This window comes from Leguminivora glycinivorella, chromosome 9 (genome assembly GCF_023078275.1).
Source record: "Leguminivora glycinivorella isolate SPB_JAAS2020 chromosome 9, LegGlyc_1.1, whole genome shotgun sequence".
Lineage (NCBI taxonomy): Eukaryota > Metazoa > Arthropoda > Insecta > Lepidoptera > Tortricidae > Leguminivora > Leguminivora glycinivorella.
The window spans coordinates 6164687-6181565 of NC_062979.1; the positions used below are offsets into that span (position 1 = coordinate 6164687).

The window sequence follows — 16879 nt, forward strand, 5'->3', positions numbered from 1 at the left end:
CAAGTGGGAATAAAAAAACCAAAATTACAAAAAACAATGCACTGTTCTCGCATGAAGAAAATGAATTTATGAAATATCTTTACACTCTTTCACCTGAGCCTTACTATGGAAACTCATCGTTTAGTCGAAACTGTTGATAAAGATTCGAGAACTTACCTTACATAGTAACCCTGCCTGCTAAGCCGCGGTCCCGGGTTCGAACCCGGTAAGGGCATTTATTTGCGTGATGAGCACAGGTATTTGTTCCTGAGTGACCTGAGTCATGGATGTTTTTAACACGCTTTTATTAGGTCGTCGTGTATGTAACTAACTATGTAATGGAATCTGCGGAGGCTAATTTAACCATCTTCCAAGGATCGTAGCGTAATGAAAATTGGCAGCTATATGTAGTTCCGATGACAATACAATAATATGGTACTGTTGAGCTGATCTGATGATGGAGTCGGAAGATATGAACTGGAACTACATGATGGAACATCGTATCATAGCCGTTTTTGGGTTTCTTAGAAAAGTCTTGTAATGAACTTTGACTACAATTAGGTTTCAAGGTCTGATGATGAAGCCGAAAGATATGAACTGGAACTACATGATGGAACATCGTATCATAGCTGTTTTTGGGCTTCTTGGGAAAGTCTTGTAATGAACTTTGACTACAATTAGGTTTCAAGGTCTGATGATGGAGCCGGAAGATATGAGCTGGAACTACATGATGGAACATCGTGTCATAGCTGTTTTTGGGCTTCTTAGAAAAGTCTTGTAATGAACTTTGACAACGATTAGGTTTCAAGGTCTGATGATGGAGCCGGAAGATATGAACTGGAACTACATGATGGAACATCGTATCATAGCTGTTTTTGGGCTTCTTAGAAAAGTCTTGTAATGAACTTTGACTACGATTAGGTTTCAAGGTCTGATGATGGAGCCGGAAGATATGAACTGGAACTACATGATGGAACATCGTATCATAGCTGTTTTTGGGCTTCTTAGAAAAGTCTTGTAATGAACTATGACTACGATTAGGTTTCAAGGCCTGATGATGGTGCCGGAAGATAAGAACAGAAAAAGGGGGGGGTCTCGAGGGGGAAGCATGAAAGAAAGATCAACGTAGTATTAAAAAAAAGTTGGGTTAGCGTTTTCTCGTGACCTTTCAGAGCAAACAAAGGGGGGCTCGGGGGGCGAAGCCCCCCGCATAAAAGAAAGATAAACGTTGTATTTAAAATAAGTTGGGTTAAGGTTTTCTTGTGATCCTTAAGAGCAAAGAAAAGGGGGGCTCGGGGGGCGAAGCCCCCCGCATGAAAGAAACGTAGTATTTAGAATAAGTTGGGTTAGCGTTTTCTTGTGACCTTTAAGAGCAAACAAAGGGGGGCTCGGGGGGCGAAGCCCCCGCATGAAAGAAAGATCAACGTAGTATTTAAGATCAGTTGGGTTAGCGTTTTCTTGTGACCTTTAAGAGCAAACAAAGGGGGGTTCGGGGGGCGAAGCCCCCCGCATGAAAGAAAGATCAACGTAGTATTTAAGATCAGTTGGGTTAGCGTTTTCTTGTGACCTTTAAGAGCAAACAAAGGGGGGCTCGGGGGGCGAAGCCCCCGCATAAAAGAAAAATTAACGTAGTATTTAAAATAAGTTGGGTTAGCGTTTTCTTGTGACATTTCAGAGCAAACAATGGGGGGCTCGGGGGGCGAAGCCCCCCGCATAAAAGAAAGATCAACGTTGTATTTAAAATAAGTTGGGTTAAGGTTTCCTTGTGACCTTTAAGAGCAAACAAAGGGGGGCTCGGGGGGCGAAGCCCCCCGCATGAAAGAAAGATCAACGTAGTATTTAAGATAAGTTGGGTTAGCGTTTTCTTGTGACCTTTAAGAGCAAACAAAGGGGGGCTCGGGGGGCGAAGCCCCCGCATAAAAGAAAGATTAACGTAGTATTTAAAATAAGTTGGGATAGCGTTTTCTTGTGCCCTTTCAGAGCAAACAAAGGGGGCTCGGGGGGCGAAGCCCCCCGCATAAAAGAAAGATAAACGTTGTATTTAAAATAAGTTGGGTTAAGGTTTTCTTGTGATCCTTAAGAGCAAACAAAGGGGGGCTCGGGGGGCGAAGCCCCCCGCACAAAAGAAAGATTAACGTAGTATTTAAAATAAGTTGGGTAAGCGTTTTCTTGTGACCTTTCAGAGCAAACAAACGGGGGCTCGGGGGGCGAAGCCCCCCGCATATAAGAAATATCAACGTTGTATTTAAAATAAGTTGGGTTAGCGTTTTCTTGTGACCTTTAAGAGCAAACAAAGGGGGGCTCGGGGGGGCCAGGCCCCCCGCATGAAAGAAAGATCAACGTTGTATTTAAAATAAGTTGGGTTAGCGTTTTCTTGTGACCTTTAAGAGCAAACAAAGGGGGGGCTCGGGGGCGAAGCCCCCGCATGAAAGAAAGATTAACGTAGTATTTAAAATCAGTTGGGTAAGCGTTTTCTTGTGACCTTTCAGAGCAAACAAAGGGGGCTCGGGGCGAAGCCCCCGCATATAAGAAATATCAACGTAGTATTTAAAATAAGTTGGGTTAGCGTTTTCTTGTGACCTTTAAGAGCAAACAAAGGGGGGCTCGGGGGGGCCAAGGCCCCCGCATGAAAGAAAGATCAACGTTGTATTTAAAATAAGTTGGGTAATGGTTTTCCTGTGACCCTTAAGAGCAAATAAAGGGGGTCTATCTTTTACGGATAACTTACTAGGTATAAACATTTTTATGATAATACCGTAATAAGAAGGTAGCCGCTGGTTATTATTAAGTAGCAATTAGCAATAAGTACACGTTAAGCCACAAATGGCATGTAAAATCCGCCTACTTGAAATAAATTTATGTATAAATGTTAAAAGTATTTCATTATTAATGACTAAAAAGTATAAAATAAATTAATAGTTTAAAAAACACTATAAAACACGCTTTTATAAATGCACGTAAAAGCCAAAAATAAATTATGGATCGTTCAAGTTGTCTCTATTTGTGAGCTGAAGTTTAAAAACTATGTGCTTTTAATTATAATATTTGATTGTAAAAGCGTGGGGCGCTGGAACAGGAAAGACTTTCTTGTAAACAAATACTAATCCGAACTTCCTGGCGAATGAAGTTGCATAAGAACATAACGTTTACATATGCCGCCTAAGGGTTACCAAAAAGAACCAAAGATATCTCGTCCACGAACAAGAACTCTGCATCCTGTCACTGTAGACACTTTCCCCTTTTGTACTTTGATTACCGGAAAAAAGCGGCGTTCTAAGTGTCGGTGACTGTCGACTCTCCTCGCTACTAGCGCATATTTTGTCTGAGTTCGACAAACTGGTACCTACTTTGAACACTGACTTTTAATTGATTTGACTGTTTAATGTAGAACCTACTAACTAGTCATGCTGCAACTCCAGTTAGCGCGTCAATCTGTGTAACCTCCTTCCCGTAGCATAGCATAATTTGATTTATCAGCAAGTTATACAAAAAGTCTTTCCTGTTCCAGCGCCCCACGCTTTTACAATCAAATATTATAATTAAAAGCACATAGTTTTTAAACTTCAGCTCACAAATAGAGACAACTTGAACGATCCATAATTTATTTTTGGCTTTTACGTGCATTTATAAAAGCGTGTTTTATAGTGTTTTTTAAACTATTAATTTATTTATGTATATATGTAAGCCTATCGTCGCTTAGCACCTATAGTACAAGCTTTGCTTAGTTTGGGGCTAGATTGATCTGTATAAGTTGCCCCCAATATTTATTTATTTATAAGTGTAACCACGATATTGTAAATATTGAAAAAAATCCCGACATAGTGGACCGATTTTTATCAAACATGGCTAAGAACACTCCCGACTAATTCAGCTTTCAAATTAAATCTAAATCGGTCCAACCTTTCGGGAGCTACGATACCACAGACAACCACACATACAGACAGTCAGACAAATAGACAGACACATCAAACTTATAACATCTCGTAGTTTTTGCGTTGTGGGTTAAAAACAATGCGTTGAAGAAAATGCAAAATTACACATATGAAAGAAAAAGTGCCTTGATCACTCTCGTGCCTGAGGCTGGAATCGAACCAGCGTACTTTGCAATCGCGGCAGATGCCTGTTTATCCGCTCGGCCACCCAGGTCACAGTTGCTGAGGTCGAAATTATTTCTCATGTGAGTAATCTATACAAGGACTCGTAGGGCCTGAGGCCTTGGTCACTTTTTCTTTCGTATGTGTAATTTATTTCGGTTTTAATTTATAATATATAGTGGTGTGACTATTTTAAGATAGCACAAGCTGAAATATTTTCAATAGATTATAATTTAACTTCTGTTAGTTAGAATTGAAACCATTTAATTTAAATTTCAAGACCTTCGGCCCTCTTGTGACAAACGTAACCATCGCCTAAAGATGCGTATTTGCGAGCTGGTACTTTACTAACCCGTGGTAAGGGTACCGGCATCGTCCTACGTAAGGATTCCGCGTACTATCATAGTAAAATGTGTGTAGTTTGGTAGTAATATTCCCGGAATTTGAAGGCCCTTACGTAATGGGTTTTTAAATTGACACGGTTCGTATTGATGTAAACTAAATGATCCCAATAAAGCCTTACTTTTCGGCTTAGTTGACAGGTCAGATGGCAGTCACTTTCGTAAAAACTTGTTTCTACAAGATTTGTCCTGGGGTTGGTTATCAAAGCGGACCGTAGGCTAGCGGGCCGTAGCGAACGTTGGGAAAACACAAGGAAGATGATGATGGAATGGAACATGCTCCTCTCATCTGTATTCCCGGGCGAATACAATCTGGGTGTATTCAAGTCAAGAGTGAATAGGCTATTACTGAACGAGTGAGCTACAACCTCGGCCTTGTCGTCACTTTCCATCGTGCGACTAAGTCACTGGCCAGTTTATAATAAAAAAAAATGATTTAGATGTCGAAAAAAAAACCGGATGATTTACAGAGAATATCTAATTGCAGTTAAAGTTCATCGCTTGAGGTACTCAATCGTGAACATTAGCTGTGTACTGTGCATCGCTTGAGGTACTCAAGCGTGCATGGAGAAATTATGAATGAATTCATTGAAAAATTCGCCATGCACTTTTGCAGCTCAGTAACAAATGCTGAGGTACCTACGCCTCAATAACTAATTCACCCATACAGTTATCATTTTAGCTCATTTCATATGTACATACAAATATACATAATACACATGAAAAGTTGCTCAAGATTCAGTGTCACTCTTAACAATTATTAAGGCGTTGAAATATATTTAAATTGTGATGTTGCAGTGATATATCCTATAGTCCACACTACAATTTAACCTATACATATCCTACAGTCGGCTTCTACACCCACGGGAGATAAGAGGTTGGTTGGTGAAATTCTTAACCTGTCACTACAAGACGAAATACATGTCCAAAACGTGATCTACACGCGATTCTTTTCTCCTAACAAAAAATCTGTATACATAATTTTAAACACATCACTCGCCTACTTCCTTCTGCTCGCTAGTCCCAAAGGAAATCGGGTGTGGATTTACCCCACGGCTTTATAAATACCCCGGCTCGGCCATTGTAAAAACCTGGTCACCCGAGCGAGTGAACAATCTCTGCTCTAGCGTGGACAGTGTGCTCACTGCTTTAAATAGATCTTTGAATACCTGGTTACACATTACCCTGGTTTTTCGTCGGGTTTAAAAAAGAGGGTTTTAGTTTGATCCGAAAGTTTTTTTAGCAATTTTTGGCGTTTGGTTGAACCAATTTGCATTAGAAAAGGTGTGGTTAACGACTTTAAATAGGTCTTTCAAAAGGGCTTTTTGTCTGTTTTTTAAACGATTTAAATAAAAGAGGTTCTCAGGTTGATCCGCAAGATTTTGAGTGATTTTTTGGTGTTTGGTTGAACCGATAGGAACAAAAAAAATTTATTGTAATGACTAATAATAGGTGTAAATCTTTGAATAGGGGTTTTCCTCTGTTTTTTAACAGCAGTAAAAAGAGGGTTATCAGTTTGATGTGAAACTTTTTTAACAATTTTGGCGTTTGGTTGAACCGATTTGCATTAGAAAAGGTGTGGTTAACGACATGGTCTTTCAAAAGGGTTTTTCGTCTGTTTTTTAAACGGGCTTAAAAAAATGCTTCTCAATTTGACCTGTATGTTTTTCAGCATTTTTTTTGGAGCTTAGTCGAACCGGTTAGGAACAAAAATGTATTGTTGTAATAGTTTTCAGCATTTTTTTTTTTGGTGTTTTGTTGAACCGATTTACACTAAAAGAAGTGTGGTTAACGTTCCAAATAGGTCTTTGAATAGGGTTTTTGGTCTGGTTTGATCGGTCTAACCGGGATTAAAAAAGGTTTTCAGTTTGACCCGAAAGTTTTTCAGTAACTTTTTGGTGTTTGGTTGAACCAATTAGGGACAAAAAAGTGTTTTCTTAACCCTTAAATTGGCACTGTGCACTACCGTGTACGTTGCGTAGTGAAAATTCCTGTCATTAATATATTACATTTCTAAAACTTTTTTTACCAAAAACGAATAAATAATTTCATTTTAAATGGTAAAAAAAATATTTGGTGTGGCTCAAATTTAAAATTAACGTTTGTGTCAAAAATGAGTTCGACGCGGCGACGCCTGTCAGTACCTCGGGAAAGTTTTATTAAAGTTTCACAACTTTTTTGTATGCAAGTGGTGATTTTTATGTTTTGATCTTTTTAACACGCTTTTTATTAGGTCGTCGTGTATGTAACTAACTATGTAATGGAATCTGCGGAGGCTAATTTAACCAATTTTCATTACGCTACGATCCTTGGAAGACCAAGGATCGTAGCGTAATGAAAATTGGCAGCTGTATGTAGTTCTGATGACAATACAATAATATGATACTGTTGAATTGATCTGATGATGGAGTCGGAAGATATGAACTGGAACTACATGATGGAACATCCTATCATAGCTGTTTTTGGGTTTCTTAGAAAAGTCTTGTAATGAACTTTGACTACGATTAGGTTTCAAGGTCTGATGATGGAGCCGGAAGATATGAACTGGAACTACATGATGGAACATCGTATCATAGCTGTTTTTGGGTTTCTTAGAAAAGTCTTGTAATAAACTTTGACTACGATTAGGTTTCAAGGTCTGATGATGGAGCCGGAAGATATGAACTGGAACTACATGATGGAACATCGTATCATAGCAGTTTTTGGGTTTCTTAGAAAAGTCTTGTAATGAACTTTGACTACGATTAGGTTTCAAGGTCTGATGATGAAGCTGGAAGATATGACCTGGAACTACATGATGGAACATCGTATCATAGCTGTTTTTGGGTTTCTTAGAAAAGTATTGTAATGAACTTTGACTACGAGTAGGTTTCAAGGTCTGATGATGGAGCCGGAAGATATGAACTGGAACTACATGATGGAACTTCGTATCATAGCTGTTTGAGTTACCTCTAGACTGGTATTAAACGGCATCCAAGCTCTTAACAAGCTTGGAAGGCAAAACAAGGTGCAACTGGTATGGATACCGGGGCACGAAGGCTTCATTGGCAATGAAAACGCTGATGAACTTGCCAAGGCCGGATCTGAAGACAACTTCATAGGTCCGGAACCTTATGTGGGCCTTTCACAAGGAACCATCAGAATGGCTATGAAAGACCAAACAAAGGCTAGTCACCAAAAAGAGTGGGATGCCCTGGTTGGTCTGAAGCATTCAAAGCTCTTTATGCAGAGGGTAGACTCTGGATGGAGCAAAAAGCTAGAGAAGCTAGGCAAAAGACAACTCCAAATTATAACGGGGGTGTTCACAGGCCATTACGGGGTCAAAGGAATTTTGGCCAAGATGGGACACGCCGACAACACTGATTGTCGCATGTGTGGCGAAGAGGAAGAGACCGTCAGACATTTAATGTGTGAATGTCACGCCCTCGCCAGACAAAGAATGAAGAACTTTGGAGCAGGCTACCTGGCACCGAAGGACTTCAGAGAGCTACCCATGAGCCTCATCATCCGATACGTGGAGATGGTCGAGAAGCTCCTGAATAGCTGAAGGATCTTAGGATCGTAGGGGGTAATTGCACAAAAGATCCCGATGGGTCGAAGTGTATCCGTAAGGGCCCCCGCAGATTTAAGATAAGATAAGATCATAGCTGTTTTCTGGTTTCTTAGAAAAGTCTTATAATGAACTTTGACCACGACTAGGTTTCAAGGTCTGATAATGAAGCCCGAAGATTGGCACTGGCATTCCATGATGGCATATCGTATCATAGTTGTGTTTTGCGCTTGTGAGAAAGGCCACGTAATGAACTTTGAACGTTACGTTTTCAACGTTATAACAAACCTATTATTGACCGAAGCGAAGCGAGGCCTAAGTTAGGTTAGGGTTTTCTTGCGACCCTTATGAGCGGAAAAAGGAAAGACCGAATAAGTATCTAAACTAAGTCAGGTAAGGGTCTTTTTTGTGACCCATAAATATCTAGCCCAGACCAGGTCGCGGGCTAGCGTCCACATGCTTACAAAAGAAAAATTGATAACAAAAGCAAAATTGGGGGCGGGGGCGAAGCCCCCCGCAAAAAAGAAAGATCAACGTAGTGTGTAAAATAAGTTGGGCTAGGGTTTTTTGTGACCCTTAAGAGCAAAAGTAAGAGGGGCTCGGGGGCGAAGCCCCCGCATAAAAGAAAGATCAATGTAATATTTAAAATAAGTTGGGTAAGGGCTTTCTTGTGACCCTTACGAGCAAATAAAGGGGGCTCGGGGGCGAAGCCCCCGCAAAAAAAAGGATCAACAAAGTATGTAAAATAAGTTGGGTTAGGGTTTTCTTGTGACCCTGAAGAACAAAACTAAGGGGGGTTCGGGGGGCGAAGCCCCCCGCAAAAAAAAATATCAACGTAGTATTCAAAATTAGTTGGTTTAGGGTTTTCTTGTGACCCTCAAGAGTAAATAAACAAAAGGGGGGCTCGGGGGGCGAAGCCCCCGCATAAAAGAAAGATCAACGTAGTATTTAAAATAACTTGGGTTAGGGTTTTCTTGTGACCCTTAACACTTTCGAAACCGGGCTCTACGCGGCGCTACGACATTTTCGCTACATACGGGGAAACCCATGTAATCGGCTACGCTTCTACGAGCGGTGTGCCCGACAGTCGGGTTCTTGGTAGCGAAAGTGTTAAGTGCAAAAGTAAGGGGGGCTCGGGGGGCGAAGCCCCCGCATAAAAGAAAGATCAACGTAATATTTAAAATAAATTAGGTTAGGGTTTTCTTGTGACCCTTAAGTGCAAAAGTAAGGGGGGGCTCGGGGGCGAAGCCCCCGCATAAAAGAAAGATCAACGTAATATTTAAAATAAGTTGGGTTAGGGTTTTCTTGTGACCCTTAAGAGCAAAGAAAGGGGGCTCGGGGGCGAAGCCCCCGCAAAAAAAAGGATCAACAAAGTATGTAAAATAAGTTGGGTTAGGGTTTTCTTGTGACCCTTAAGAACAAAACTAAGGGGGGTTCGGGGGGCGAAGCCCTCCGCAAAAAAAAATATCAAAGTAGTATTCAAAATAAGTTGGTTTAGGGTTTTCTTGTGACCCTCAAGAGTATATAAACAAAAGGGGGGCTCGGGGGGCGAAGCCCCCTGCATAAAAGAAAGATCAACGTAGTATTTAAAATAAGTTGGGTTAGGGTTTTCTTGTGACCCTTCAGAGCAAAAGTAAGGGGGGCTCGGGGGGCAAAGCCCCCCGCATAAAAGAAGATCAACGTAATATTTAAAATAAATTAGTTTAGGGTTTTCTTGTGGCCCTTAAGTGCAAAAGTAAGGGGGGCTCGGGGGGCGAAGCCCCCCGCATAAAAGAAAGATCAGCGTAATATTTAAAATAAGTTGGGTTAGGGTTTTCTTTTGACCCTTAAGAGCAAAGAAAGGGGGCTCGGGGGGCGAAGCCCCCCGCATATAAGAAAGATCAACGTAATATTTAAAATAAGTTGGGTTAGGGTTTTCTTGTGACCCTTAAGAGCAAAGAAAGGGGGGCTCGGGGGGCGAAGCCCCCCGCATAAAAGAAAGATCAATGTAATATTTAAAATAAGTTGGGTTAGGGCTTTCTTGTGACCCTTAAGAGCAAAAGTAAGGGGGGCAAAAGTAAGGGCTTTATCAACAAAAAATTTCACGCCACGCCACTGCTAAGCACGTCGCGAAGGTCTACAGATCCCAGAGCCACTATCAGTCTTTTATTTGCTTAGCAAACTATCGCATCCACGTTCCATAACTAGGTTCAACCCCACGCAAATATACTAGAGAGCGACTGAGAAAATTCAACCTTTTGTCTCTTTCCTACTCTGTAAGATGAAATCCTTAAGTTCTGTATTGCATTAATCTTCAAATTAGCGCAGCACTATGAAAAAAATTTTAAATGAATGAAGTCTTATTGCGATAAACTTGGTACCTATACATCAGGTGGTATTAATTCTTATTAAGCAATAGCAATACGTGTTAAACCACAAATGGCTTGCGAAATTCGCCTACTTGAAATAATATTTTTGTTTAAATTTTAAATATATTTCATTATTAATGACTAAAAAGTATAAAATAAATTTATAGTTTAAAAAACTCTAGAAAAACACGCTTTTATAAATGCACGTAAAAGCCAAAAATAAATTATGGATCGTTCAAGTTGTCTCTATTGCTGGGATGAAGAGTAAACTATGTGCTTTTAATTATAATATTTGATTGTAAAAGCGTGGGGCGCTGTAACAGGAAAAACTTTTTGTATAACTTGCTGAGAAATCAAGTTAAGCTATATTACGAGAAGCAGTTTACACAGATTGGCGCGCTAACTGGACTTGCAGCACGACTGCAGCGCCCCACGCTTTTACAATCAAATATTATAATTAAAAGCACATAGTTTACTCTTCATCCCAGCAATAGAGACAACTTGAACGATCCATAATTTATTTTTGGCTTTTACGTGCATTTATAAAAGCGTGTTTTTCTAGAGTTTTTTAAACTATAAATTTATTATTTCGTAATGTATGCTGGATACCCTTTCGGTTGTCATCGCAACCAGGGGCAAGGGAAGAATTTTCCTTCTTTGTTTGTAACTAATAGTTGCATACAGTTTTAACGAATCGGAAACTCAACTACCTTAGGTAGTAAAATAGTAATTGTTTTTTGCAAAAGTATACAAAAAAAACTGTTTATGTATTTGTATACGTTGACAACTTCTTTACGTGTCCTGAGCTAATTTATATTTCGAGGCAACAGTAAGGTTCGACGAATAGTGTTAGGTTCTACAACATAGGACATTTTCATTGTATCACCCATTCGGAAAGGGTACTTTTCTTCCCTGTTAGGAGGGAGCAAAGTGACAATTTTCTGTTTAAGGACTTTATGTTGCCAGTATAAAATATTAGCGCACAAAACATGTAAGCACATATAATATACCTAATGTACAACAAATTGTCGATTAAGAACTTATTTTAGGATTTCCTCACAGGTGATGTGAAAATCAGTATGCGTCACATGGTAACAAAATTATTTTGTTCCCTTGTAACACAATCTACTACTACTTATTTCCTGAGAGTGGACAGAAAAATGTTCGCTGCAGATATTGCCAGGGCTAATTTTACTGCACCAAATACAATATGCCTCTTTGTTTTGACGTTGTAGGAGAAACGAAAAAAAGAAATTGCTTTAATGATTAGAAAAAAAATATTTTTTGTATAATTTTCCTTTTATTTTTAAACAAAATAATTTACTACCTTCTTGGCAGCGGTAACCAGCATGTACATACCAGAAAGTAGCTCTATTGCCACGAAATTGGCAACGTGCATGGTGATGTACATAGATTTTCTGAAAAACTATTAATGCTGGATTTTTTTAAATATTTTTTTGTAGACCCTAAGACACTACTAAATAAAGGTATTATACTGTCTCACTCGTTTTTGACATTTTTTACTCTTGCCAATTTAAGGGTTAACGTCTTTAAATAGTTTGACCTGGTGCCGTAGCCGAATGGCATATCTCCGACGCGAAACGAAAACGAAACGCCGCGAAAGGTAGTCTGGCTCTGTCACGCTAATACGCAAGAGCGATAGAGATAGATATCTACGAGCGTTTCGTTTGGTGAGCGTTTCGTGAGCGTTTGTGCCGTTCGGCTACGCACCCTGTATTTTGCGAGACGACAATGTTTTACCGAGATCAATTTTTTTAAAACATCAACATGTTCATCGCCTATATTCACCAATTATCTACCTTTATTGTCGATAAATTCCAAAATGATTATAATTTGCTTTGCTAAAATCATTGGTGTAAATAAAAAACAAAAAGTTTTCCCGTACCGGGAATCGAACCCGAGCCTCCTGGGTGAAAGCCAGGTATCCTAGCCACTAGACCATACGGGATATTGATGACTGAAGCGAAATTAAGCTATTAATACTGAAACACTCTAGTAACAACACAATTTTCATTATTTTGCTATGTATCATGATAATAATCACTAAATAAGACTACTAAAATTATTGTCTCATTTTATAGAACATTTGGAAAACTAATAGATATTATTCTTGCCTTGCCAACTAGAATGATATCATGTCATGAGCGACATCTAGCGGAAATGAGTAGCAACTGGAAGTATTTGACTCTGCGAAAGAAACGAGGGCGTGTAGGTAAAGAGTAAGTAGTGCAAGAGTATTTTGATAGATGGCGCTGTACGTCACAATGTTGTAACACTGGAGTTGGCTAATAAATATAAGCTTGAAATCCGTTTCACTGATAATACATTTGGTCTACAGATGGCGTTGAAACTTTATTATTTTAATAATATAAATTTCAGGCTGCCAAATGAATTTAGGTTTTTGATAGTACCTATATAATTTCATAGATGGCGCTTTTATCAATAAAGCTTAAAATGCACATTGAATTGATATCCTAATGATACTGTAACTATTTTTGTACAATTTGTACACAGCATCATCATTTTAAAAACTTATTTTTCTTCAACGGAGTAGACCCATTCCTTGATTACTTTGTTCTGAAGTTTGTTATCTGACAAAAATATTTGTTTTGGGGATAAAAAAAAACACCATTGAATGCATCAAAGATATTGTTAATGTATAGCTTAATATTTTAATATTGCGTATAATTTGTCAAAGAATAATGCAAACACAGCAACGTTAATATGAATATCTCTTTATTTTTAACAATAAACTCTAGACAGGAGGTATTTTATCACTTATTTTATTTATCTATCTAACTATTTACTATGTAAATAATTTGCCACGTACATTCAGAAAGATAGAATTACATTTTACATTATGGTATGTAGGTAGGTATGTAAAAAAATGGGTAAGTTCATATAGTTTTATTTTCTTACTTAATTATAGGCATTTATTTTTAATTAAAACAAACTTGCAGGTAAATTCAATGACTAGAATGTTTAATACTGTTATCTTTTTAATTAAATTATAATTCTTATATAATAAACTCTCGATGCAGTTGTTATTAACATAAACTAGGTATGATAAGTAGGTAGGTACATATTTTATCTTCAAATACTAATGTTGTGTTGGCAAATACTAAGTGAGACCATAAAAAAATGGAAGAATTATTTAGATCGATTTTCTATGATGTTGATTATAATATTTATAATACTTCCACCATTCTAAGTCATAATCACCTCAGTGATAAAAAATAAATTTATTTTTATAAAATTGGTATCATATTTCATGTTTCCAATATTCTTTATTCCCAGCAATTACTTAAACAATAACATTCTTGAATTCTTTCATGTAATCTTTACAAGAAAGGTATTCTTAGTTAAAATCTACATGTGATTCTAATAACAAATGAAGATCGATTCTAGAAACAAAAATGTATGAAACAATTGCAAAGGTTTATTTATAAAGACCAATAGATGTTTATTTTATGCACGTTGGTTACTCTAACATACAAAGCTTTGTGCATTTATTGCGTCATATTTTCGTATTAATATAAATATTTTATAGGATATCAACGATGCTAAAGACAGTGATATCTACAAAGATGATTTTCAATGTTTTACCAGCCATTTTACAGTGAAAAGTTATTGAAAGGCCAAGGATATATACTGTTTAGATAGGAATTTCGATTTCGGATATAGATTTAAGACCTCATGTGACAACCCTAGAAAAAATAGTTATAAAATGTTTGTTATGGATGCCATAAAAAGTGGTAACATGACATTTGGTACTGTTCTTATGACGCCCAAAACACTAGGAACTTACAATCAATATAAACTTAAATAGACGTGATTGAATCTACACAAAACAATGGGAATCTTACCTAATCATTATAAATTAGATAAAATAAACGGTAAAACAAACCTTTATTAAAAGTAATTTGACTAGATTACACTTTCCTAAATGAATCACGACGAGAACATTTTTATGATTTTATCATAACATGTGCCAATAATAGAAAACGTCAATCGAATAATTGTATGGAAATGATGCAATGACTTCATAGTTCGACATATTTTTACTTTTAGGTAACTATGTTACTGTTAAATTTTGTGAAGCAATAGTGAAGCAACACTGTGCAACAGTACAGATGTACTTGCGAAAAGATTTTCCTTCGTAGTTTTCTGGAAACGTTCGTATAATTTGTCATACTAGTATTGCCAGTTCAGACAGTGTCAGTAACGTCTTGTAGGTACAGTTACCGGCATAAATAAATGATGATTCCTGTACCTTGTCACATTAACATCTTGTTTGAAATGTCATACGAAGTTAAAAGCGACAAGGTGCAGAATATTTATGACTACTGAGACTGACTGAAATAGCATGACAACGTTTCCTTAAAAATACTAAAGGAAAAGCTTTTCGCATTACATATGTAAGTAAAGATACCTAATTACCGAGGTAAAACTGCATCATGGATGTAACATGTCGACTCTTAATTATCCGATTGTCTCAGTAGTACAATACCTACTTATAAATTGTGAAATACATAAACAAAAGCGTTCTAGGGACCTAGTCTTCAATAAAATGACATGACGTCACGATCCTGAGGGAATGACTGAAGAAAAAGAGAAACAAAAGCGCGTCACACAAGGTCTTCAGGCCTCTAGGCCCCTCCGGCCACTTTATGGCCGGAGCTGTGTCGTCTGGCCTCTAGTGCGCGTCGCGCCGCCTCCGGCCCGGCCCGCCCTCGTAGTTGGCCGCGGCCAGGCCGAGAAGGTGTTTGGCCTGCATTGCCCCGGAGTAGCCGCGGCTCAGGCCTAGGTCTATGGCGCGCTTCTCGCTGAAAAATGAATGATTGTGTTAAAGGTGAAGTTTCAGAAGTGTGAATGATTTGACTTATGCATATGTCTGTTTGTATTGGAAGTTAAATAACAACTTGTCATCGTGTGCCGTCAACCGGGGTGGCTTTAGGAAAGTTACTTTCATGGTATTTGGACGACTTTAAGATTAATATTAGGTATTCATTATCTACTAAAACTGACGTTCATGTAAGTAGTTAGATAAATAAATATTCTTGTAAATCTACCAAAGAAAATCGCGAATTTACAGTATGACTTTAGATGTCACAATTTGGATTTCTTTCAACCCCTTTTAGCCAAGAGTGGCACTGAAACTTAGTAGTTTATGTGCTCTGTCTTAATGGGATACAGGCGTGATTATATGTATGTATGTATGTAGTTATGACTTTAGAACTATTTTTTTACATATCGTCACTACTTTTAAAAAACCTTGTATCATCGTCTGTCAATGAAAAGAAAATTGTAGTAAGTATGTATGGAATGCATATAGACTTACTGCGTTTTAACTTTAAGGAACAGCTTGAGATACGAGATTTTTTTAAAGTAGTGACGATATGTACCGTTGTCGTTTCTATATGCAAATGTTTGATTACAGAACTAACTTTTGTGTGGTTCGTCAGATTATTTGATGTCTGTATATATTGAATATATCTATTATATTCTTATTTTGTTCTACTAACATTTTTTTGCTACTGAACATAACTAATTAAGATACTATCTAATGTCTGTCTACAATAGCTAAATACTACTTTGTAATTTTGCAATATTTTTTGAAGACATTAAAAGCAAAAGAGTGACAATAGAGCCAAAGGAAAATTATAATGTCTAAGAACAAGTTCAAAATAAAAACCTCAACAAAACATCTGTAAAAGCGTAGAATTATTTCAAGCCCGTATTTACATATACAACTTTTCCCTAAAACGGTATTTGCAATGTTAAATGTTCCGACATACTTGGCGAAACACGTAACGAAAATAAAAATACCGTAGAGTTTGACAAACTTTTATAAAATGTTGTGTTTCACTCGAAAATTGTTCTCTTTGCAGTAAATTTCAGACATGATATTAATTCTATTTCTATAATTAGACAGCATATTTGGGGGCTGAGCGTTGCTCAGGAAATATAATATTATGTCGATTTTGCGACCCCGAAAAACCCATATACAATAGTACATTGTGCAACAAGGGGAGGAAGTTGCTCCCCGAGTTACACACAATGTTTTTTATCACACTCGCATTGTAAAAAATATGTAAATAGATGTAAAAAAGTTAAATACGGTACAAGAAATTTCATTCTTCCCTTGGGAGAACGATTTTTCTATAACTCACGCTCCGCCTGCGTGCAATAGCACATTTAAAGTACGGGTGTGATGAAAAAACTGTTAGAGCAGTTTTCGAGAGTGACCGTCTCACTGTAAAAAGTATTGAGATAGACTGAAGCAGCACAAATGAAATCTAGCAATTTCTAATCATTCTCTGATAGCTTAACAAAGCGAAAGCGCCGTCAAAATATATCTTCAGTTTTGATTCACGCTGCTCAAAATTCTTATACAAATTCCTTACGATACATACATAACATGTAATCGAAACATAAACCCTTGTACAATATTAGGAGTGGTACTACAAGAATCATTTTTTGTAT

The 16879-nt window shown here is 37.7% G+C and overlaps 1 protein-coding gene and 1 non-coding gene across 4 annotated transcripts in view; both read right to left on the reverse strand.

Moving 5' to 3' along the window:
* Positions 1-12269: 12269 nt before the first annotated feature.
* Positions 12270-12341, reverse strand: Trnae-uuc. Its single transcript has one exon. It is a non-coding gene; the product is annotated as a tRNA-Glu (tRNA).
* A 705-nt stretch (positions 12342-13046) lies between these two features.
* Positions 13047-16879, reverse strand: part of LOC125229452 (diuretic hormone class 2) — a 146311-nt gene continuing 142478 nt past the window's right edge. For all 3 annotated transcript variants that reach the window (XM_048134295.1, XM_048134296.1, XM_048134294.1), the window contains one exon: positions 13047-15219. In XM_048134295.1, coding sequence (XP_047990252.1) covers positions 15090-15219 — 130 coding nt within the window. In that variant the 3' untranslated portion in view covers positions 13047-15089. The remainder of the gene's footprint in view (positions 15220-16879) is intronic.